Here is a 26097-nt window from a genome sequence, read left to right as displayed (position 1 = left end):
TTTACATTCCTAGCTCAAATAACTACTATTATAATTATTTAATAATATTAAGATTATCTCTTGGGCTCACCTATTTGATTTATTTACGTTAAGTGTTTAATTTGATTTATTTCCCTAATTAATTACCTACTTTCGTATGATTGGTTATAATCTTTAAGTTCGAATATCAATTCATTGAATGAACACGTACAACTCAATATTAAACCATATTAGTATATCATTTATGTTTGTCAACTTTAGCATCCTAGCTTCTAAACCACTTTTAACCTTGCACTAAACCATTTATTATACACAAATTGTTGTGAGACACGGTCTCTTCGAAAAACGCATAAAATATATGGGCTAAATATCCCAATTAATACAAACTAAAGAGAAAATAAGAGTGTGAACTTCTTATTTTAAAGTTGTCTCCTTAAAAGACAGTCTCTCACAAGAATAGTTAGTTCATTATATGAAATTGTATCAATCCAAACGTTAAGTATTTATTTGAAAACTCTCAATAAATACCATAACCCAAAAATCATACCTGCTTCTCATAGAATTAAGAAAAAAAAATAATTACTATAATTTCAACTATATTGTCTATTGTAATCCCAACTACTCATTAGTTATTTCGTAATCATCTCAAATATGATATTCTCAAAATAATTTCAACTATTGATTTCATGCTTATAAACATAAAACGAAATTGCATGTTTTACAATAGAAAAATAATTTTTGCGATTATTTTGAGAAAGTACAACCTAAATTTGAATTTACAGAGTAATCAATAATTCAAATTATTTTAAGTGAATTAATAATAGTTAGAATTATTAATGTTTATTTTCTTATAACTAATCATTAAAACTAAAATAATAAACACAGACTTAATAATAAATATGAATGAAATAATTAAAAACATTTAATAAACAAAAACTAAAGATAAAAAAAAAAAATTGAAATAAACGATAAATGGATTCATAACTTTGATGGATCCATTTCAACATAATTTTTTTTATATAGAATTTATTGACACCAAACAAAGTAAAAATGAAGGTGAATATTCTCTTTATCTCTCATTTTGCATCACTTTTTATTTTAACTTGTCAGAACAATGGTCTTACTTTCATACTCTTAATCATTCTATAAATTTATACTATTTTTCTATCTTAACCAATGATATATATCCTTAAACTTGTTTTTCTGTTTCATCTTTCAACCCAATTTCTTGTTTCATTAAATTTTATTTATTTTGCAATTATTGTCTTTTCTTTTATGATAATAATTCTATTCTCATTCTTCTTATATCATCTATCAACTTACCCTTTTTATCGATCTTAACTAATTATTTATATCCTTAATTTTTTCTATTTCATTCTTGAATACAATTTTCTTTTCCACCATATTTCACTTATTTTGTAACTTTGAGAATTAGAAACACATAAATATCTGATTGGATTCGATCCGTTCCGATTCGACCCGCCGGACCCGTCAAAAACACACTTTCTCAATTATCAAAATCTTGCATCTCCTACATTGTTTGTTCGCCGCCTACATCTCTCCAAAACCCTACTGGTTGGTCCTCTAAAATCCTCCATTTTCTTCCTCTTCTTCAGCCATGGAAGATGTATGTGAAGGAAAAGACTTCTCATTCCCGAAAGAAGAGGAAAAGATCCTGAAATTCTGGGACAAAATCAAAGCTTTTGAAACCCAATTAGAAAAAACCTCCAATTTCCCAGAATACGTCTTCTATGATGGACCTCCTTTTGCTACTGGGCTTCCTCATTATGGTCATCTTCTTGCTGGAACCATTAAAGACATTGTTACAAGGTACCAATCAATGACTGGTCATCATGTAACTCGACGATTCGGTTGGGATTGTCATGGAGTTCCTGTTGAGCATGAAATTGATTCAATGTTGGGGATTAAGACTAGAGCTGATGTCTTGAAAATGGGGATTGATAAGTATAATGAACAGTGTAGAGGCATTGTTTCTAGGTATGTTAAAGAATGGGAGCAGATTGTGAGGAGAGCTGGGAGATGGATTGATTTTGAAAATGGGTATAAAACTATGGACTTGAAATTTATGGAATCTGTTTGGTGGGTTTTCTCTCAGTTGCATAACAAAGGCCTTGTTTATCGTGGGTTCAAGGTTTGTCTATCTTTTTGAAATCTGTTTTTTAGAAGTCATAATTTTGATTTCACTGTGATAAAATTGGGTTGTTAACATTTGGGTTATTTTTGAATGCATTTTTAGAATTTTAATAAAATAATATGGCTTATTGACAATTGGATTGTGTTGAAAAAATGGTATTTGTTATTGTAATGAACTGAAAATATGTTCTTATCATTTAATTGTGTTCCTAAAGTGGTACCTTTGATCTTAATGATATGGAAATGTGTTATTTACCTTTGAATTGTAGACGCTGTTTATGTTAAATTAGGCGGGGGCTATCTTTACTTAGTCATGTATAATATGAGTTATTAGCATTTGGGTTATGCTTGAAAGTGGTAATTTTGAAAAATACACCACAATGAAGCTCAAAATAGGACCAATAAGTGTATTAAAATATCACCCTAGTTGTTGATAAGCATCTATGAATGTTGTAGAAATGGTGCTAAGGATAAGTTTGGAATAATTCAAATTCACAACAATTATAACCGATTTGTTCATGGCGAAAAACTCTATCTCTAAACCAATGGGACCAAATTTGGGTTAGGAATGTGCTTGTTAGTTTTGAATTGATCTCAACAATTCACTCATACTTGATGTTTTTAAAATCTTAAACAATTCCACGAGTAATTAAAGCCTAGTTTAATATCAAATTTCATCATAATTCCAAATCGATAGTTGTTGAAAAACTATGAATTGTCGATTCTTCAAATCCAAAAGAATTTGCAATTATGCGGATAGAATGTTTAAGGAGAGGATACAATTTCGAGATTACTTATTCGTTTAATTTAGAGTCACGTAATATTAAAAAACAAAATCAATAACTTCACTTTCTTAGGATTAGTTGCATTCTCTTGTAGATAGTGTCATATTTTTGTATTGTTTTTAAGCAAGAAATTATTTCAAGAAAATGTGGCTTACGTATTTGGATGACAATACATAAAGAATGCCGTATTATTTGTTTAGTATCAAAAAGATGCTGCTATACTCATTCACTAATATGTCCTTTCGAAGTTATGTGTTAGGATCTTACAAGAGATGTTTTGTGTTTTCTTCAATAAATTTGTAAGAGGTTCCTATTGTGCAAAACTGCGGTTTTGGTCGCAATTGCAGTATCGGTCATGGTAATGGTCTAATGGATAACGGGATGTTGTGGTTATGGTACCAGCAAATATCACTCTAGACCATGTTAAATATCTAAAAACATTTACCACCTTTACTATGTGTAGAGTATTGGTTCAGTAGATTATATCGACCTATACGATGCAAACTTGTATTATGCATTTGTAATGTAAGGCTCAGATAACGACAACATCCTTTTCTAGGATCATTGAGTATGTTATTTAGTTCATAATACTTGGTGTTATCAAAGTTTTTTTATTTTACCAAACATTTAATTTGATCATTCCAAAATAAGAACTCTGGCTGTATGGCTATCAATTGGATTTGTTTGAGTTAATAATAATACTAATTATGATTTCTGGATTGGATATGATATTTTATATAAGCGATTGAATCATTGAAACTTAATAGTCCAGTTTTGTTCAAAGTTTTGGGTATTAAAATGTTTTTTTAGACCAATATTCAGTGGTCCATTAGTCTGTGGCAATTATTTGTTTCCTTCTAACCCCTGCATGGCTCTATCTTTACAAATAACTTTTTAAAACCCTAAAACCCTGTCGTTATAGCCTTTCTTTAGTGCCAGCTGCGTTGGGGAAAAAGGTGTGGGGACTGGGGAATGAGTTCTTAATTTTGGATTTGGTTGGATTTGTTTGGTTTTTTTTTTTTTTGAATATGCTGAATAGGGTTGGACACTATGTAAATTTGGTTCAAGGTTAGACTGCTTGAGTCAATTGAGTTAATTAATTTCAATAAATCCAATTGGTACCCTGATTTTTCCCTAATGTTTTTTAAATAGGTTTTGAGTGTGTTTGTTGAGTTTTGACTGGATTCATTCTAGAACCAATATCACCCGTTTATTCATTTATGCTTGTTTTGGCTTTTGTAGGTCATGCCATACAGTACTGGTTTGAAGACACCACTATCAAACTTTGAAGCCAATTCAAACTATAAGGTTTTATGTGGAGACATTTTTTCTTGCTCCAATCTGTTATACCCATGACAGCTAGATATGATGAGTTTCGTGACTATACTAATGCCATTGCTGATGCAGGAAGTACCTGATCCTGAAATTTTGGTCACTTTTCCCATTGTGGACGATCCTCATAATGCGTCTCTTGTTGCATGGACGACAACTCCGTGGACCCTTCCAAGTAACCTTGCATTGTGTGTCAATGCAAATTTTGTTTATGTAAAGGTGAGTTTGTGATTTCAGTTTTTTGACTAATGGCATTGTATAATGGAACGTTGTTGTTGAAGTTTTTTCTTTATACTCAAAGATTCATCAATAGAACAAGCGATGGCTCTTTCTTTTGGTTGACCGTGTTAGTTTTGCGTAAAACTGCATGCCAGGATGTCTCATAACATTTCTTTATTGCTTCATTGTCTAGAGTTGCAATCATGACACAACGTGTTGAATGAATGCGTACTTTATTGCCTTAATTTGTTCATTTTTGTTTTTTCTCTTTTCATCTCCTTTCAATTGGCATTTTACATGAACTTTTACCTCACACAATCACCTATGATTGTGATGCCCAAGTAAGATATGTATAATGGTATGAAAACACATTGCCAGATTATTCTGTGTGTTGTTGGGTCAACACGGGGCATGGAAGCCACATATGTCGTCTTGAGACTCCAAGTAAAGGGTCTAGTGTTTATTAAGAGGAGGAGCATAGTACTGGCAATCTTTTATAAGATTTTTGGCCGTATGAGAATTTTGGCCACCGTTGAGCACAATAGTAAAAGTTTTAAGCCCAATAGACCACAATAAAGCCTAAGCCTTAATCTCAATTTTCACCATGAGATCCACTACATACAACTAGACAATCAACGTGAGAGATCGTTTATAAGAAAAATTATAATTGAATCGACTATATAATATTTAATCTACAAGTAAGAAAGTCGATTCTAATGGCCATTCAAATTCATTCACCTCCTCCATCATGCTATCTTCTATCATATGCTCTTGCAAATTCTATCTTTTATGTTATTTTTCACTCTGTTATTCATGTCATCTTGAGCCCGCCTTTTATTTTTTAAGCTCCTCAAAATTCTAATCTTCACTTTTCTAAATGCTGCATTATTCGTTTTTCTTGCACCTGATTAAACCAATGCAAAAATTAATTTTATTTTATCTTCAATATATGTGACCCCAAGACCTTGTTTGGGAAAATTTAACCTTTAAATTAAAAGTTTTTGCACACCTTGGTTGAATAATATATTTGTTGACGCTCTCCATCTGAGCCACACATAGTTATATGGTTTACATATTCCTTATCTATATCTTCATTCTTGTGACAATTAGTTCCAAGATATATGAAACACTCGCTACAACGGTGACTTTTTCTTATCTAAGTTGACCGCATTTCTATTATGATCATTTGTGCTAAAACATGAATTCATATGCGTAGATCTAATAGGACACAAGTACTGTAGCAGTATAGCTAAAGTAAATACTCCGAGTAGTCGTGATCATCATCATACCCAATAAGTCTCGCTCTTAGAAGCTATGATGACAGTTCGGGGGGGTTGTTAGACGCCAGACCCTGCCCTTATTGAAGGATATAAGGACATTGTGGGGCGGGTGGGACTCTTGGCTCAAGATAGCCTACAAATAGTCCGAGTAACAATGCGTGTTTTAGCTTGTTTCTTGAACGAAATTTTTTATACCGATGATATTTGACCAAATATTTTTTTGAATCTGCAATATTTTTTAGGAGGTTTAGTACAGTAACAAAAAACTTTGTGGTGCAGGTTAAAAGCAAAGCAACTAGTGCCACTTATGTGGTTGCAGAGTCTCGTTTGTCTCAGCTTCCTAAGGAGAAAGTGAAAGCAGAGAAATTACCTAAAGAATCTGCTGGTGCGGCCGTGAATTCCAAGTCTAAGACTAAGGGTTCTGTTTCTGAGAAAGGTTCTGTGGATGATTCATATGAGGTTTTGGAGAAGATTCCAGGTGCATCATTGGTGGGCCTGAAGTAAGTAATTCCTTTATTATGTATTGCCTAAACACCAATTTTCTTGTGCTCACAGACACTCTTTTAGTGGTATTGAATAACATTTTTTTTCATACTGAATGTTGTCCTGAGTCCTGACTTTTACTGTGATGGGGTTTTTAGCATTTGTTGGTGTCAATTTCTAACTAGTTATGACCTGTACATGAAACAGAGAGGTAGTGGGATTTATGCATTTTGGAATCCATTGACACTATTGCTAGTGTTATTATTGCTAAAAGTCACTAATAAGCTGCATTTTAGATTGGAATATTAGTCCCTATCGATTTCTGCTCAGACCATAAGAAGGTATATGCTTTTTTTTTTTTTCAAAAATAATTTTGGTCAAATGCTGAATGATATGCGAAGAATGACTTAGTTGGTAGACTTTTGAATTACAATATGCTGTAGTTGATGTAAGTTGGTTATTCAAAACAGAGCGTACTAGGTAATTTTTGCTTACTGTATGTGATGTTTTAGCTACACCCTGATCCCTAGTGGTAGATAGCTGATGAGAATCAGTTGTTTCACTAGCAGATATTACTGTATTCAGGAGGGGACGGAGGGCGTGTCCTGACTACTTTTTGATGGATGGGTTGGGTAAGAGGGCTTTTAGGATCATTTTCGTGATGGCAACTTGAGCCTCCTATTTAGGTCTTATTTTATTCTGATAACTGAATGGAACTAAATTGAAAAGACTAAAATTGAATCAAATTTTGAACGGAAAATAAGCCACACAAGACAGGCATTTTTCTGATGTCGTAGTCTTGAAGCTCTTGACTATAATATAATTAGACAGTTCCATTCCGCCATGTAATTGATTTGAGACATATCTATTGAACACAAGTCTGTTGCAACTTCCTTTGAGTAGTGTTTCCTCGATGACAAGTTCGATTATATAATTTGCATGCAATAGATGTGACTTTGAGCCTTGCGATCAAACACTTCCAGAATGCTTGCTAACTGTTGTGCTAATGTCTGTTATTTTTTTTTTCTGGTGTTTAGTCATCAAATGGGATCTATGTTTGTTTTCTCTCGATTTTTTTTTGATACATTTACTCTGTTTGGAAAATTGCATTCATACCAAGTAAAAAGTGATCCACTATAGTAAGTTTGAGAAGTACAATATTAATATGTCATTGTCTTGAATATTTTGGCCATCTTGTCTACTCATTTACTGTGTTTGGAAAATTGCATTCATACCAAGAAAAAAATGCTCCGCTATAGTAAGTTTGAGAAGTACAATATTAATGTCATTGTCTTGAATACCGTGGCCATCTTGTCTACTCATTTATAGTATTCTACAGACTTCATTAAAGTTTTTTTTTTATATATATATTTTTTGCACTTGTAAATGTATGAATTGCAGGTACACACCTTTGTTTGACTACTTTAAGGAGTTCTCTGATGTGGCTTTCAAAGTTGTGGCAGACAACTATGTGACAGATGATAGTGGAACTGGAGTTGTACATTGTGCTCCAGCATTTGGAGAAGACGATTATCGTGTGTGCCTGGACAACCAAATAATTAAACTGGTTAGCTATTAACATTATAATTAAAATCTTAAGATTTTGTGAGGTCTTGCGCTTATTTTTTTCTCTTGGCATGTTTAGGGGCCAGAATTAATTGTGGCTGTTGATGAGGATGGGCGCTTTACTGAAAAAGTTTCCGACTTCAAAGGAGTTTACGTCAAGGATGCAGATAAAGAAATTATTAATGCAGTAAAGGTATTGATACTTGATCTTCTCAATCCATTCCTGTTGTCTTCCTGTTACTTGATATTTGGTTAAAGAAAAATGGACATCTGCTTGAAGAGGAGTGACTTATGTGAGATACTATACTATTAATTAATATGTAGTCTTTTGTTGGAATCGGATGGTAGATTACTGCTGCTGAAACATTCGACTTTTAAGGCTAAGAGTCTCAAGATGCTAAATGACTTGAAGTATTCCTAATGTGAAAGATGTGCTGAATAATATGTTGATGCTTATTTGACTGTATATGGTCATTGATAATTGATGGTTGAAATGTATGTTATACTGAACATATGCGTTGGCTTCAAAACTCTTTTTTGTTATGAGTGGAGCTATATTTGATGCCTTTTAAAGAATGTATGATTGGTAGAGTTATCATACTATTTTAAGAACTGATGGAACTTCAGTGTATACATTATTGTTGATTTTTTTGATAGACTATATATTTGACAATAGGAGTGCCTTCAAATGTTTACTAAGGCAGAATCAGTTTATATATTCCGGCAAGCTGATTTCTTGCAGATTCTGCCTGGATCAAAAGTGATATTTTAAATTTGGAATATCTTTTGTGAGTCAAATGCCATTGCAAGGGAAGATCTGTTAATAACTGAGGCAATGCTTCCGAATGCTTTGTTAAAATCTTTATCTTTAAGATGTAAGTCACCGGGTCTAAGATCCGTGATAGAACATTAGGTTTCCGACATTCATGGTTTCTCAAGGAAAACGTGAAATGGTATATTTAGCATGTCACTTTGTGTTGTTGGTCTTGGCTATCAGTCTCAACCCCCTGTGGCGGAGTAATTTTATTATTGGTGCTTGTTTTCTTCTTTCAGATATTGGTCTATATGATTTAGATATTTTTGGCATTCACATGATATTTTCTTCTTTTGTTACAGCAAAAAGCTAGGCTCTTGAAACAGGGAAGTTTTACCCACTCTTATCCCTTCTGTTGGAGGTCTGAAACTCCTCTCATCTATCGAGCAGTTCCCAGCTGGTATGTTCTATGAGATTTCTGACTTCTGAGCTAGTGTTTGTATTTTTTGGAGCATATTGAGTGGGGTATCAAATTTTTTACAATTTCATACAGTCTATTTTGAGTGGTGTACTGAGTTCTTACTGCTATTGTACCCATTTAATTTTTTTCTTAATGTACTTACTTTAGATTTGTGGGGATACAGGATTTAAAACACTTTTTATGGCTAAAAAACAATATTAAAACACCAAAATCATTAACCTTTTGTGGCTAATCACCTTTAAATTTTCGTAATTTATCTGACGCCCTTTTTTGGCATTGACTTTGTTTCACTTTTCCCTTATTTCCCCCTTCTTAGCTCAAGTAAATTATCTAATAGATTCAAATCCCGTTCTCTCAACGAGTTCATTTATACTTTGCTATGGACCCTTTAAGTGTATTCAATGGATGCATTTTCTAGTCTTTTGTGTAATTTCACTGTCAATTTGAGTAATTGAAGAATCCAAGCCCAAAAGCTAGTATTGTTTGTGGACATTGTGGGTGGTATTCCATATTCCTTAGTTGCTTTATAAAATAAAGTATTTATTAATGAAGATACCACCATTGAGTTTACTTATCGATGAATCAAGGTTTTTGTGATCAGTAAATCTGCAATTTGATTTAGAATGGAAAACCACAATTTTATTACCCATTCAACTACGGAGATTAATGCATGCAGACCTATTCTAGTTTATATCATGTAATTTTTTTGAATCAACTTTTATTTTATGAGGTTTAGAATTCAAAATGATCATGCTAACATAGCAATAAGGTAGTGGCAGGTAGAAATGGACGGCAATGGAAGAAAATACTAAAAATATGAAAAAATATGAAAAAACTTCAACCATGCCGGATCATTGGCTTTTTGAATGAGCCATTTATCTTGAAAAAATATAGCATCTTGTAGTCAAATTGGTCTATTTGATGGAAATTTAAATGGTATTTCCCCACATATTGTGTCATTCAAAAGTAAATTTACCTCTCATGTTAGGAAGCTGAACATGTTTATTTACAACAAATAAATTCTAGCTAGTTTATTTGGGGAAACTTGTAATCACTAAAATATTGTGCATGGATAAGTGGCAAATGGGTTGGTTGTTGACTTTGTTAGATATTGGAATTGGAAAGCAATCTAAAAGTTAATTCTCAAAACAAGAGAATATTTATTGAAATTTTGGTAGACTAAGTAATTGCTTGTAGAGTAAAATACACTTTTATCAATTAAAACGAACCATTTTGCATAATGTTTAGTACGAAAAACTTTACTCTTGATGAAAGTACGACTTGAGATTGCAACTATGCTTATACTCTTGTAGCATAGTTTTAGAATATCTGATGTATTGTGTTGCATCATCCAATATTTTTTCTTTTGATCTATTTAGGCGGTAATTTTTATGGTGTTTTGTTTCTTGGGCATCAAAAGTTTTCTTTCATTGGATTACCTAGCTTTCAGCCATGCCCACCTTGGAAAAGGGCCTAACCCTCTGGTTTTACAAAGTTATTAGGCTAATGTCATGGAAAAGAAGAAAAGTTGTTTACATTGATTTCATGTAAATAGTCTATTATCTTTTCTGATTCCCACCACTTTTAAACTATCTCTATTAATTAAAAGTTAAGACCCTTGATACTTCCTAAAATTTTAAATTAATACTCCGGATACAAAATTATATAGAATAAGGTCCTAATTTTTCGAGTAAGCATTCAAAATTTCAAACCTTCATTTCCCAATGTGGGATGGTGATTCGTCAATTTTAAACATTGTAAAGAAGGAAATAAACAAGGAATTATTCTTGATATTTTTGGCCTTTTAGCTTCTCCCTCTATTTTGTTAAAAAGAGAACTTGGATGAATTTTAGTCTAAAGTTTTTGCTATTTTTATTTTTTATTTGGTTTTTAAATTTTTCTTTGGAATTTGTGCAACTTTATTCAAATTATTGCTGAATGTGATGGAACAAAGATTGACAACAGAAAGATTCTGCCATATTTTAAACCTTACATACTCGATAATCCTAAATAATTTTCCTTTGCCTTTGAGGCTCATTATTTTACTTTGCTTTTGACCCATTAAGGCAGGTTCCATCTAATGCTTCCTTTCTTGATTTTATGATATTATTATGGTAAATTACACTGTTTCATCTGCAGCTTTTTCTTTATGCGAATGCATTTAGATCTGAGATGATTCAACAACATCATTTTCGCAATATGATGATATTATTGACAATCCCATATTGTTGGCATTGAGGCTTTTGTATCGTATTTATGAGTTGCTGACGCGTTGTAATTAGATAATCAGTAGGGTCAATAGTGCGCACTTCCAGTCGTGATAGTCATAACCATCACATTGATGCAGGAACGAGGTGATGTCGTTGTTGTACCACCAGTCCACCAAATATCGGCCAAGATCATGAAATATATCTTGTTGTTTACACCTATATGGCCAGAGTAGTATCCGCTAGATTTGAAAATCTTTGCAACGCGGCCGACGGATCATAGAAAAAATCGTGAATGTCGTCGCGATTGTGGTAATGATCACGATATTGCAGACGCGACAACTCGCGGTGTTTTGACTCATTTTGTGGACGTCAATGTGAATTGTTAACTTGAAAAAAAAATCATTTTATCATTTAATTCAAGTTTTAATTATAGCATATAATATATTTTTTAGACGTTCTTTTTATTTAGGCAACATCCTTTAGAAAGAGACCTTCAGTCAAGTATTGAAATGTTATCCATTCTTCAAAATTTTGTCCCTTTCGAAATTTCGAACTCTTGGTCTTATAGTTTTGAGATTTCTAAAGGCTACTGTTGTGGTTCTTTTTACTCATGCCTAGTATCATTTCCTTCGTCTATTAATCGTTTCTGCGGTAAATTTGGTAATCTAAAGTTCCATGTAAGATAAGAGCTTTTGTGTGGTTGGTGGTTTTGGGGAAGCTTAAAACCATGGAGAATCTCCAAATTAGAAGGCCTGATAAAGCTTTGAGCACGTATTGATGAGTTATATGCTTGGTAGATGGTGAGGATAATAATCATTTGTTTTTGCATTGTAGCTTCATGAGAAAACTATGGGGCAAAACTCATTCGGATAAGTGGAGATCTTTGGGTTGCTCCTAGGAGGATTGGGGATTTTCAGTTCTTTGATTTGCGTGGTTTTGGAAATAAGATGGAGCTCAAAATATTGTGAAGATGTTGCTGGTATGCAATATTTTGGTCTTTTTGGTTGAGAGGAACAAACAAATTTTTAATGATCAAGTATTACCATTGGATATCATTTTGGAGAGAGCCAAATTCTTAGCATATCTATGGACAAAAAAGCAAATGGTCCTTTTGAGCACGCTACTCTAAATTATCTTAGTAGGAGTGATTGGAGGATTGTAATGTAGATTATTAATTGATCGCTTATGGGATTTCTCATCCCTAACTTGTTTAAGTACAATTTCTCATTAATTAAATTTTCTTTTAAAAAAATACACTTTAAAAAAGATAATAACGGCTAATATGTTAAAATAACAACTTATAATGAAAGTTACTCCATGATCTTAAAATCCATTATAAAGGAGTCGCTATATAGTAACAACCTCATTTTTTATTCCATCGGATACGATACCATGCTGCCGCTATGGTAGGTCATAACTAATTTCTTGGTCGCTTTCGCCTATCGTTTTTAACCTTTTGATTAGTATGATTGGCATAGTGCAAAAATGTAGTTTCAGTTACATTTATCACAAGAGTCGTTGGTAAACATACGCTTATTGTATTGCCGAATAGCAAACGGCCTTAACCACTAGTTTCTTTGCTTGGACCTAAAACATGGTTGTTTTCTCCTTTACGATGCGGTTAGTACTGTTTCCCTAGATATAAAAGTCTTCATGTGTAGATGATATGGTATGATGCGGCCTTGTATTTGCATTGTGTTGCCAAAGCCTTTTTTTTTTTACACATTTCCACTGTATGTAATGTTAGAGGCTTCGCAGTAGAGCTCCTATTGTCTGGAATTTGATTTCTGAAGTAAAAGTATGCTTAATATATTAGATCTAGTTTATGATGCGCCTCTGGATTGTACCAGATAAACTTTTGGAATCTTATTTTGTAGGTTTGTTAGAGTGGAAAAGATCAAAGACCAATTGCTTGAAAACAATAAGAAGACTTATTGGGTTCCAGATTTTGTTAAGGTTAATAGTGTTTTTTTCGCTTCATATTGGCTTATTTATGGAGTATGTTTCCATTTCTTATTTATATGTTGTGATAAGTATTTTATCTGCTAATACCCGCAGGAGAAACGCTTCCACAATTGGCTTGAAAATGCTAGAGATTGGGCGGTGAGTCGAAGCAGATTTTGGGGCACACCTCTCCCAATATGGATGAGTGAGGATGGAAAAGAAATGAGGGTCATTTCGTCCGTCGAAGAACTTGAAAGGGAGTCGGGGGAAAAGGTCTGTCATAGTGCTTCTACTTGATCAACTACAATTGCATCTTATATGATGGATTTATTTTTCAGTCATCAATTTTTTGTGGTCATTTAATTTTACTTAGCATTCATGTGTAATGGATCCTTTGGTGTGCTGCAATGCTGATTATATTACTTTCTTTGAGATGTGATCCTCTTGTTTGTAGTATATCATGTTCTTGTTAGTTACAAGTATGCTGTGTAGATTGATCTTTATAGCTCGATGGGATGCTATGTAGCCCATCTATCTAAGGATGATGCAGCTTGTGTTGCGTAGTAATATATAGATTCGTGTGTTGGACCTTTTACTAGGTTATTGTCAATTAGGAGATAATTCTGTGTATTTTTATGATAGATACTACTTTTTCCGTTTCATATTATTTACTTTTTATTAATTGCCGTGTGATATCTCACTTATTAATTGATGCACTATTATTGGTTGAATTTTAAAATATTCTTTCATTTCAGAATACCAAATAAGTTACAAGTCTATATACTTGTGATAAAATTTCAAGGATTTGAAAACTTAGCCTTGCTAAGAGAGGGAGTATATAGCTTAATCAGCATCCCCTTGAGGCAAGGTTTCCGTTTGTTATTTAAATTCACAGTGGTTCAGTCTTAGGAGCAGTTCCTTAAAATTCCTTGAGGGTTAGTAAGTAGTTCCTTAAAACACACGGTGTGGCTTTGAGGATGCGGGTTTTTTTAATTTGAATTCGTTGTGTTGCTGGTGCGTAGCTTTAATATTTTCAGTTGTGTCATTGATGATCAATAAACTAGACAATTGATTACTCTTGAATTTTTTTGTCAATTTTATCGTGACAATTTTTTCCTCCAAATGAGGAGCTACATGCTGAAATACTTTTTATTGTATTTAGTTTAAGGAACCCTTTGTTTGAGTATACTTAGCAAAACATTAGATTTTAACTGTATCTCTTGACATTCCATTATGTCTTTAATGCTATTCTAGCTGTACCCTTCATTTAAGTAGTTGGAACCCATAAATTAGGTTGTTTACTTTGCATCCTTGGATGAAAGAGGTTATAAAAGTGATACAAGCAAAAGAGGTGCTGAATTTTCTCAAAATGACATAACAAAAAGGGGGAGGGAATTCTTGAATTAATTATCAGAAAAGGATGTGGGTAAGCGAAAAATCTTCCATTCTTTCTTATGCTGCAGGGTGGTTTTGTATTTTGTCTAAAATAACTCTGTAATCTCATTTTCTGTTCTCTGTACTTTTTTGTTTGTTAGTACAAGGTGATTTTCTCTAATATATTTGTGGATTGTATATACTGGTATATGATGCAAAAGTTTGTTTGACTAGCGTGTTTAATTTTTCTGCAGGTTACCGATTTGCATCGACACTTCATTGATCATATTACTATTCCATCCAAGGATGGGACTGGTGTTCTGAGACGTGTGGATGATGTAAGACATTTTTTTAATATTTATTATTGTATATTTGACAATTGTTGTTTACAATGAAAATAATTTTCAGTGGGTAAAATTTGCATCTGTTGTGTTAGTGCCATAGAATCTGACATGCAATAAACAAATCTGCTATCTGCATCTTTTAGTACTAATCAGATATCCTTTTTGCTCTCTTCATGAAGACATTTCAGTGCACTGTTGTCCCAGTTGTGTATCATGTAATAGGAAAGATTACTTGAATTTTGGAGAGGGAAGGAAGGAGGGAGCCAGGGAGGAGACTTATTGTAACACAGTCATGCTGGGTTGCTGTTCTAGTTTTTCCATTATCTGTGTTAGAAATCTATGTTCGCTTTTGTAGGTGCATAAATTTTATTTTGATTAGCTAGAAGTGTTTATGAAATGCTTAAGGCATGAAGCTCTGTGTTGTCTGCATTATATTTAAATATTTTGTTTGCAGTAGAAAGCAATGCTATAAATTTTAATGGTCGCAGTGATATTTGCATTCTTGACTACGAATGTGATCTTTAGTTGTTATTATCGAATACTAAGAGATTGTATCTACCTCTTGTATGCATGAAGCTGTAAATGACTTAAATGTTGTTTTTGTAGGTTTTCGATTGCTGGTTTGAGAGTGGTGCTATGCCTTACGCATATATTCACTATCCATTCGAAAATCGTGAGCTTTTTGAAAATAATTTCCCTGGCCATTTTGTGGCTGAAGGTCTGGATCAAACTCGTGGATGGTTAGTGTCGCATTTTGATGGTCTACTTTTTTTCAAGTAACCTATGTTGTTCATAGGGAATAATCATTGGGTATATTACAAAGGAAAAATTATCCTGAATAATCTAACCTTTCACTTATTTTCATACAATAATCTCAACTTTTGATTAATTCTGAATAATTCCAACTTTGAGGGATGTTTGCTTGGAGTCCACCTAAGTAACCCATAACCAGGTGATCTTCAAAAAAAAACGAAAAATAAATTAAAAGCTGGAAAAAACACCACAACCACTATCACCCTCAGTCCCGATGGCCATCGCAACCACCACCATGACTATCATCATCATCGTCAATAGCATGCCACTAGCACCACAAAAATCTTCCCCATAATTTTCCCCAGATGTCGTCCCCCCATAGCCCACTGTGACTCTGTCAGAACGTGGTGGTGCTAACGTTGGCTCTATGCGAGGGTTTCGTTGGGTGGTTCAAGGTAAGGGGTTTCAACGTTTTGTTGGGTGGTTCTTGAGGGGCAATTGATAGAGTGGTTTTCATTTACTTTTTTCTATTTTGATTTTTACTATTTGTATTTTTTAGTTGTATTTTTCCTTTATTTTTAAAAGAGTTAATCTATAATGACAAGTTAACATTTGAGCAACAACATTCTCAGTTAAGTGGCTCAAAAGTTGGGATTATTCAGAATTAATCTAAAGGTGAGATTATTGCATGAAAATGAGTGAAAGACCGGATTATCTAGGGTAATTTTTCCTATTACAAATTGTTTGGATTACAATGTACTTCCTCCTTTGACTTTCTTACCAGTGCAGTTTTTGGTGAACATTACATATGTTAAAATCAGCATAGCTGTAACTTGATTTCTTGTTTTAATATCTCTCCAAGCTTCTATATATCTTCATTGTTAAATCTGTCTTTCAATGTTCTCTCTCAGGGCACAAATCCATTTCATCGTATGCATTGTTGGCTATTGCCATCCAATGTTCTTTAAACTTTGAAGCACTTCATTAAAATGACTTTTTGATGTGACGTGACAGTTCTTATTTAAGGCTTCAAAATGCGTCATTGCTGTCTTTGATTGGAGGCTGTGCTCCAAAGCTGTTGATCGCTCTTAGGAGCTATTTGGCTGAGTATCTGATAAATAACTTGTGTTATTTAAAGTACTTTTCCAGAAACTGTTTCTATGTAAGTTATAAGAGTGTTCTCCCAAAAACAAATAAATTTTCAGGTTTATCCCATAATTTAATCCAGAGTTTCATAAATAGGCACCAACAAACAATTCTGTTGAAATTTATTTTTAGATGATTGAATCTTCATAGTCAAATCGTACTTCCAATAAATTCTATCTGCAAGAAAATTTTGAGAATGCAACTCCCAGCATGATGTGATGGTTCTAATATTGAGAGAGGATTTATGTCATCAAAGTTAAACTTCTTTCTATTATATATTATCCTTTATTCTACAAGCTACTTTGAATAAAATGTTTCGAGCAATCATAAAAGTTCTAGTGTTCTTCCCATCAAAGAAACTTTAGTTTCGTTGCCTCCAAATAGCACAGATCAGCTTCGTTCAAACCACAAATATAAGTTCAGCATTGCTTTTTTTTTTCCCCTGTTCATCTTGTCTTGATCATGACTTCCCAAATACTTATATGAGTTCACAACTATAGATTGGTGATTATATATCACAAATTGTTAAATGAGACGGTCTCACCGAGAGACTCGGCTTATATATGGGTTAAATAGCCCATCTCATACATATTATGATAATATAGGCTCGTTGTTTGAGGTCGTTTCACCGAGAGACGGTCTCTCATAAGAATGGCTATAATATGTTTACAATTATAATATGGAGTTATTCTTTTGTATCTTTATATTTGTTTCACTTTTATTTATAGGTTTTACACATTGATGGTGCTCTCCACTGCTTTATTTGGTAAGCCTGCTTTTAGAAATCTTATCTGCAATGGACTTGTCCTTGCTGAAGATGGAAAAAAGATGAGTAAGCGTCTCAAGAACTACCCTGATGTATCTGAAATTTTAAATGAGTACGGAGCTGTAAGTTATATTATCTATTTAGATATCTCTGATTCTCTTCCTGTATTCTAGTATGTTAATTGTTGTAGCGCTAGATTTCCTTTAAGTATTTGCCAAAAAATGATTTCTTTATAGAATCTAATGAATTTAGTACAGTATTTCAAATCATAACATGATGCATGTGCCCTATAGGATGCGTTGCGACTGTATATAGTAAATTCACCAGTTGTGCGTGCTGAGCCTTTACGTTTTAGAAAAGATGGAGTGTTTGGTATGGTAAGGACATTTTATTTCTAATTCATTTGTTTCCTTTAGTACTTTAGATAGAGTTGTGTATATTATAAGTTTTTTTGATAAATGATGATTTATTTATTGTAATGGCTTTTCGTTGTCTGGTTAAATGGACATGCAGATTAGAGATGTCTTCCTCCCTTGGTACAATGCATACAGATTCCTTGTTCAGAATGCAAAAAGACTTGAAATTGAAGGTTTCGGAACTTTCATTCCTGTCGATCAAAGTGATCTGAAAAACTCCTCCAATGTACTTGATCAGTGGATCAATTCAGCAACTCAACATCTGGTTCATTTTGTACGACAAGAAATGGAGGCATACCGACTGTATACGGTTCGTAACTCTTTTTGGAGAATTCTAATGACAATTTCTTTTACTTGTGAAATGTAATGTGAATGGTGTTTAATTTTGATAATTGGCAAGATTATAACTGCATTAAGTTGAAATGAAAATATTCTTACGAGGTCTTTTCGTTTTGCATATTGATGGGCTAAATTAAATCCTTTGGTTCACCGGCCCTTGTTTGTTGCTATATAGGTCTTCTTACATAGCATAATTCTACAAGGTTTGCTTGAGCTTCTTTGTGGAAATAACTTGCCTCTTTGTAATTGTAAAGACAAGGTTGAATTATGGAATAAAAATGATATCGTCATGTTACATGATGACCGTTATATAATTGATTTTGAGGTTATCTTTCCGCGAATCTGTGTTATATAACCTAGTGAATAAAGACCTCGCGTAACTGCCTATATAAGTTTTCTAACATGTTAGTTATTATAATCTATTTTTAAAGATATGTATTAAGTTCTTAACGGTATATGATAAGGTTCAAATTGGAATTGATTCTGTTAGTTAAACTAGTATTAGTTAGTCCAAAGGAAGATTAATCATTATTAGCAATGATTTCAGACGTTGATTTGTTTTGGTTCATGTAATCGACCCCATAATGTTGGGATTAAGACTTTGGTGGTGTTGTGGATATGGACTAGGTGAAGAGAAGGGTAGGAATGGAAGGATCTACTTTCTTTCCTATAAGCAAAATCCTTCAAAAGTTGAAAAGATATAGATGGAAAAGCACTGTAGTTTGGTTCTTTTCTTTTTTTTTTTTAATACTCCCACTCCTTTTTCTCTTCATCTTGTGACTATTGCTATCCAAACACACCATCACATCTTACAGATCTTTGTTGGTCTAGTGTTATATGAATGCTGCCACTCCACCAATAGAAATGTTTGCTCACACATTGCCTTACTAGCAAGCATAGGTGAGAAATGGACGATATTTGTTTTTTTGCTTATTAAAACAAATTGTATCTAGTGAAAGCACTTCAGTTTATGTGTCGATGAAATCGGTTGCCTTAAGTTACATTAAAGATGGTATTTTACCAACAATGTAATGGTCTCAGTCTTGGTGTTTTTCTTGAGTCAAATGCGATTCGAATGTGGTTAAACTTTGTTGGATGGCTCAAGGAGACCTACAAAATCTTAGTCGGACTTGTATTCTTTATTCCTATCTGTGTTTAGACACAATGCGCATAACGGAGAATATTTGGTGCACTATTTTGGGTCTATTATCGCAAAAATTCTCCATGTTACACAAAACATGCCTTTACCAGGGATGTTCTGTACTTTCCTGTATTTGCATTTTAAAGATGCTTAGTGCCTTTGATGAAGTTTATTCATGAATGCATGTTTCTGCCAAATGGATCTGTTTATTAGAGTCCACTCTTTAGCTATCCTGTGTTAGTGTGGCTGGAAAGGGCTCTTATGATTTTAGTAGCAGCTCTTCAGCTGAGTGTTGAGGCTGATAAAAGGACAAAATAGTTTTTTGGTTTCCAAATGATGCCACTACTTTATAAGGCCTTCACTTTGGTTTTCCATTGGATGCATAAAGTATGGCTGGCCTCTATTTTTTTTCTTAGACCAGTTTTTATAGGGATCCAATCCTCCATTGTATTGCATTCTCTGGCTCATTGGTTGTGAATTCTGCTCAACAAAGTCTTGTTAGATGGAAACTGAGATCGTCTAAAGTGGTTTTCATCCCTTATAGTCAACTAAAACGCTTTCTGCTGGAAATTGTTTGACTTCTGTTACACCCCTTTGCCCCTTTGCAGGTGGTTCCTCAACTCCTAAAATTTCTGGATGATCTGACTAACATTTATGTAAGATTCAATCGTAAGCGGCTTAAGGGTCGGACTGGAGAGGAAGACTGCAGACTTGCACTCTCTACTCTTTACCATGTATGTTACTTCACTTAACTGCAATATCAATTTCTGGTTTTTTGTTATAAGTTAGCTTACAGACGTAAACAATGCTTTGTTGTCCTTGGATAGTAGTTTTGAGCATGTTGAGCATCTCTTGCTCTTTCCTTTACCGAATTCTTTTTAATTAATAAGAATAATTAAACTTGCTTGTAATAAACATGTGTATTCCTGTTCATTGTCAATAATAAATAATGGTATCGTAATAGATCTTATGAATTCTATTAAACAACATATTTGGATTTGTCTTGGCCACTCTTTATTGTTTATCCTGTTCATATGTGGTAGCTGCTGATATGTATGGCTTATAAATCTTTCGAGGGGTACTTTGTTGGTTATTTGCATTCGGTGACACTGTATCCCTCAACAAAATAGTTTTCGGTTTTTGGGTGAGTGGTTATTCATGTTCTAAGCCGCTGTGATATTCATTTTATGGAAACTGTTGCCCTTCTTGAATGGATATTAGATGTAGCTCCGCTCTTTGATAATAAGATCGACTTGGATTGCTAGTGTGAAGAGGTTACATTGCTGTTTTCATGTGCTTCTGTTGGTCACCACAAGAAGGCCAAAGCATGAGTCCTAATGTCTTGTGGTTCATATCAAAAGAAGTTTTTGGTTCCATGAATATTTTTTAGGGAACTAAATGGTTCAATATTTGATATGTCATATTCATATCCCATATTTTGAAGTTAGAGATTTAACTGGTGAGCTGTGTTCATCCATGATATCTTTAGTATGAAACTGAACGGTTAGTTGGCACTTGGCAGTCTAAGACTATTCTTTTGCTAATTGTTGTTTCCTGTTGATGCGTATACTTTTCCTTTAAATTGATTTTTATTTATCGTCTGAGTTATTACTTCTAGGTTTTGCTAGCTTCCTGTAAGGCTATGGCTCCATTGACACCATTCTTTACTGAAGTTCTATACCAAAATTTGAGAAAAGTTTGTGATGGAGCTGAAGAAAGTATTCATTATTGTACCTTCCCAGAAGAGGAAGGAAAGGTACTATTTTCCATAAACTTTTAGTCAATAAAGCACATGACCCCCTTTATAGTGTTTCTTTTTGTTGTAAAGTAGAAAATTCTTGATACTATTAGACCTATCATTTCAATTTTCAATTATAGGGAGAAGAGCGTATTGTACAAAGTGTTTCAAGAATGACGAAAATCATTGACCTTGCCCGTAATATACGTGAACGCCACAACAAGCCTTTAAAGACACCGCTCAGGTGCTAATTTTACACCATTTTTGTTTTTCTGGTGTATATTTCTTCCTTGTTGCTACTTGCTCATTGTACTTTGTGGTTGGCTTTGGAACTCAGGGAGATGGTGGTAGTGCATCCTGACACTGATTTTCTAGATGATATTGTAGGGAAGCTTAGAGAGGTATGTGTATTCTGAAGGTGGATTGGTGTATTGCTTTTATTTGATTTTAACTGTATTTCATGTGTGGATGGAGCTTTAATGGAGAAAGATCATGCTTGAAATTTACTTAACATCCCCTTCTTTTCAAACTACCCTGCCTCCTGATCTCTAAATTATCTAAAGGATAAAGGAAAATTTCAATAAGTGTGAAATGATTGAATTTCTTTATGCTTGCTTGACATTCGTCCCCGCAAGTGCCAAGACTGCCAACACAGTGCATTACCCCAATGCTACTAATTGGCTAATACCTCAACAAAATTTGGTGGGTAGGATGTATGCAACTGCACCCTTCAAATATTACATATGTTGTATTGAATGGACTCTTAGATGCGAACATCAATTGCAAGTTACAACTTCACATAAACAAAAAGCGCACATGATACAAAGAACCTTTTACTACAGTCCATTTGGAATTGAGCTTAATATTGTGCTATTAGGAATTGAATTGAACTTTTCCACTTTTGTATTGGGCTCCTTAAATATCGAGCCATAACACATGGTTGGGACTCGGAGTTTGAGATACTCGTACATGGATATAGCTGAAGTTCAATTTGAAATATAATCTTTAGGATAAGTCGAGGAAATTTGAGACAATTCAATTAAAATAAGTACGTAATTCAAGCTTTGCATTTGCAAATGCATAGAGATGCTGAGAGCTTAAGAAGTCTCTTTTATTTGGGAGTTGGGACCCTAATCATCTTGGTGGGATCATCCGTTTATGTAGTCACACACCCTTCCCTGTTTACCCCCCAAATATTTTATCCAAGGAGGAATATTGTCATTGAGTCCTCTCCAATTGTAAATTGATTTGATCTCTTGTTAGCATGTTAATTATGCAACTACAGGGTTTGGGGTAGTGTGGGCTACCTTGTTCGTATAATACTCCCTGTGTTTCGTAGCATTTGCTACAAGGTCAAATTTTAAGCTAACCAAGAAAGTGGGTAAAATAGTAAAAAATGTGATTTATGGGGAAGTGGGAGAAATGTGTGTATGAAATGAAAAGATAATTTAAATGTGTGGCTTAGAATTAAAGAATGAGTGTGGGCAATTTCAAAAAATAGATATGTAGAAAATCCCATGGGACGGGCCAAAATGAATGTGGTAGCAAAATCCGTGGGACGGAGGGAGTAATATATATGACCCTGTGTTCTCTTGGAATTTCGGTTTATGTCTCTCTTTGTTGTGATGTTTCATCAGAAATCTTTCTTATCTAATTTTTTGGTTGATGTTTGTAGTATGTTCTGGAAGAGCTCAATATAAGATCTCTTCTTCCCTGTAACGATCCTTTGCGATATGCTTCACTACGCGCTGAGCCTGATTTTAGGTATGTGCAACTCTTTTCTTTCTTGATATTGTTTGCATTGTTATCAGTGTAAGAGGAGGTGGGGAAAGGGGCAGGGTTTGAACTGCTTCTGCATATGATATTCTGTTTCTGGTAAGGTCATGATCTCTGTGTATCATTTTTCAGTGTGCTTGGCAAGAGGCTAGGAAAATCTATGGGAGTGGTTGCAAAGGCGGTGAAGGCAATGTCTCAGAAAGATATCTTAGCGTTTGAGGAAGCTGGAGAAGTAACTATAGCTGACCACTGTTTGAAAATCGGTGACATAAAGGTGACTTTTTACATATCTAAGAAATTTATATTGCTATGAAAATGAAGAATAGTTACAGTTATAGTTATTTATTTACTTTTACTTTAAAAAGCTTTGGAATGGTTGGATAAATGTACTAAATGTCTTGTTTTCACATTAGAACGGCAAGTAAAAATAAATTTACGTTACCTTCAGATTCTGATCAAGCAGATTTATAATGTGGTTGATGATAGGAAGTCAAATTGTCTACTAACTTTGGATATCACTCGTACGCCCTATAATTATGATTTTGCAAGTCATTAAATGACTCAGATTTGATGCTCGTTTCATTATATGATTTTTCAGGTTTTAAGGGATTTCAAGCGCCCTGATAACACAACAGAGGAGGAAGTTGATGCTGCTGGAGATGGTAATAATCTTAATAATTCCAAATTTTTAGTAGGGAAGTTAATGGGTGCCAGCTCAACTTACAGATCAACTCACTGTGCAGGTGATGTCTTGGTCATTCTTGACCTACGCCCTGATGAGTCGTTGTTTGAAGCTGGAGTCGCCCGTGAGGTATGCTAATGTTCGTTTTTGATTGTATTTAGAGGAGTACGGACATTTAGTTGCTTTGTAATTTGTCATTTCGCTACACAATAAAGTGAATTTCTTGTGGCCAGCTGCGTTCTTGAATATTAGTTGCACCAATAGTTAAGGATCTTTTTACAACAGTTGGGGGGATTGAGGGTGAAAAAACTGAAGCAAAGATGTGCAAATGATTTATTGTCCTCACCAGAGGGTGTTTTTCTGTCCAAAAAATCATTTTAGGTTGTCAACCGCATCCAGAAGTTGCGGAAAAAAGCAAGTCTTGAACCTACTGATATTTTAGAAGTGTACCTCAGTCCATCAAACAAGGATGCAACAACCTTGAAGCAGGTTCTGAGCTCACAGGTAATGAAATCTTCAGTTTGATATATGTATTGCTTAGGCATTGATAAATATATTGTTTTTTTCCACCAAAAGACATTGGTTGAAGACTAGAAGTTTAAGGTATTGATGTACTCGCCAGGATTCTTTTACATCCATCAAGTTTGTGAATTTGAAGCTTTGAACTTATTTTCATTGGAAGAGTACATAAACTAAAATTTGCTAATAAAAGATCTTAGATGTGAAGTTTGCTAATAATAATTTCCTTAGGTTGTGTTTAGGAACAAAAATTTCATTTCAAATTGTAGATTTCAATTATAAAATCATAAATGAAGAATTTGAGAATGACAATTGACAAGGTTTGGGAGGTCATTCTCAAATTCTCTAACTTTAAGTGGCTTTAAAACAATGGTGGAATTGACTCAAACTCAAATTTGAGTTTTTTTGATTTGCTAAACACTAAATTTGAGCAAATTTTAGATTTCCAAATGAAATCATCATTTCAATGTTATAAATTTGTTAAAAATACTGTGCTTTTGGGCTGTCTCGAGGGATATCTTTGCTTGTGTTGATGATTGATATTTGGCGTTACTATGACTGCATCACTCCCGTTACCACATTTTTTCACAATGTATCAGACATTGAAATTAATCACCTCAGATCTGTGTTTTCTTAAAGCTCCTTACATGTGAAACTGCAAATTTGCTGAAACATAATTTTTTTTTGTATTCTTCAGGAACAATACATAAGGGAGGCAATTAGTTCTCCGTTGCTACTTGCTGAATCGATGCCGTCGTGTGCAGTAAGTTCCTCTCTTTAACTTTTAATGTACTTTGAGATCAACCGGAATATTGATATTATATTTAATGCTTGTAATATTAACCTCTGTTTAATATTCCAATTCAATCATGTTTTCTAGTTCCAATTTTTATAAATCATTGATGTAAAGCTTCATGTTTGGATAAGAATATAGGAGGAAAGGGGAAGGAAGGGAAGGGAAAAGAAGGGGAGGGAATGATAAGAAAAGCTTCCCTTGTTTGTTCAAGAGGGAAAGGAGGAGAGAGAAGAAAAGATTCATTTTCCTTTCAAATCTTTCCGCTTTTTGCAATATTTGGTCATCAACATGAACTCAAAACGGGACATACAAAAAGAAATCGAAGGAGTATATTGTTAATGTGCGTTGAATCATATGTATGATATCGATATTCTTTTACAGGTTATCCTGATTGAAGAAAATTTCCAAGGTGTATACGACATGTCATTTACGATCAGTCTTTCAAGGCCGACATTGGTGTTCAATGACGAAGCTCTACTTAAATTATATGAAGGTTCAAGTTCTTTCTTATGTCCGATATACTTTTATCATTTACTAAGTTTGTGTTCCGACTTAGACACTCGTCGGTTTTTTTTAAAATACAGGAAACACAACCTTTGCACAAGTTTTACAGGTTTACTTTAGATCTAGAGATTCTAACAACCTGAAATCGGAATTTCAGGCCGGAAATGGCAAGGTACTTTCTTGGTGTATATAATTGTGGTTGTGTTTGATACTCGTTTTGCTATATTCATTTCGCTGATTTTTGTATATTCTCTCGACGATTTTCAGATTCGGGTTGATTGCATCAAAGATCAGCCTCCAGTGGACGTGGTATTGGGTGAGCATCTATTTCTAAGTGTTGGTGATCATTATTTGAGCTCCAAGTCTGGAAAATAGACTGAATTTTGATTATTATGTTTTATTCCTTGTCTTATTTTTTACTTAGATTTTTTTTAATGTTTTTTCCCATATAAATTTAAAACTTTGTATGCTAACTTGATTTTTTAAATTAAGGGTGTATGCTAACATGTCATTTGTATGCCTTTTCACAATTTTGTCCAAATCACAATAGAAATTAATGTACTCTCTCCATTGTTTAAAATTATGCATTGATTGTATTCGATGAATATCTCGGAAA

General features: G+C 33.8%; 1 protein-coding gene across 1 annotated transcript; it reads left to right on the top strand.

Annotated features, from left to right (window-relative positions):
- Positions 1 to 1433: 1433 nt before the first annotated feature.
- LOC130825603 (isoleucine--tRNA ligase, cytoplasmic) lies at positions 1434 to 26044 on the top strand. The gene is made up of 27 exons (XM_057690914.1): positions 1434 to 2131; positions 4161 to 4226; positions 4326 to 4469; positions 6029 to 6249; positions 7634 to 7799; positions 7878 to 7991; positions 8915 to 9012; positions 13121 to 13199; positions 13302 to 13460; positions 14816 to 14899; positions 15512 to 15645; positions 17533 to 17692; positions 17864 to 17947; positions 18084 to 18296; positions 20075 to 20200; positions 21085 to 21222; positions 21345 to 21448; positions 21542 to 21605; positions 22880 to 22968; positions 23113 to 23254; positions 23579 to 23642; positions 23724 to 23791; positions 24044 to 24166; positions 24879 to 24944; positions 25359 to 25470; positions 25562 to 25653; positions 25749 to 26044. The coding sequence occupies exons 1-27, from the start codon at positions 1598 to 1600 to the stop codon at positions 25854 to 25856; spliced, it is 3552 nt and encodes a 1183-aa protein (XP_057546897.1). The 5' UTR covers positions 1434 to 1597; the 3' UTR covers positions 25857 to 26044.
- The last annotated feature ends 53 nt before the right edge of the window (positions 26045 to 26097 follow it).

This window comes from Amaranthus tricolor, chromosome 10 (genome assembly GCF_026212465.1).
Source record: "Amaranthus tricolor cultivar Red isolate AtriRed21 chromosome 10, ASM2621246v1, whole genome shotgun sequence".
NCBI lineage: Eukaryota > Viridiplantae > Streptophyta > Magnoliopsida > Caryophyllales > Amaranthaceae > Amaranthus > Amaranthus tricolor.
This window is presented reverse-complemented; position numbering and strand designations above follow the sequence as displayed.

Bases quoted from the DNA above. Each gene is read 5' to 3' on its own strand.
- LOC130825603 (XM_057690914.1), top strand. From the start codon at position 1,598: ATGGAAGATGTATGTGAAGGAAAAGACTTCTCATTCCCGAAAGAAGAG. The intron at 7,800-7,877 runs GTTAGCTATTAA...TGGCATGTTTAG, and splicing joins ACAACCAAATAATTAAACTG to GGGCCAGAATTAATTGTGGC. The intron at 17,693-17,863 runs GTAAGTTATATT...TGTGCCCTATAG, and splicing joins TTTTAAATGAGTACGGAGCT to GATGCGTTGCGACTGTATAT.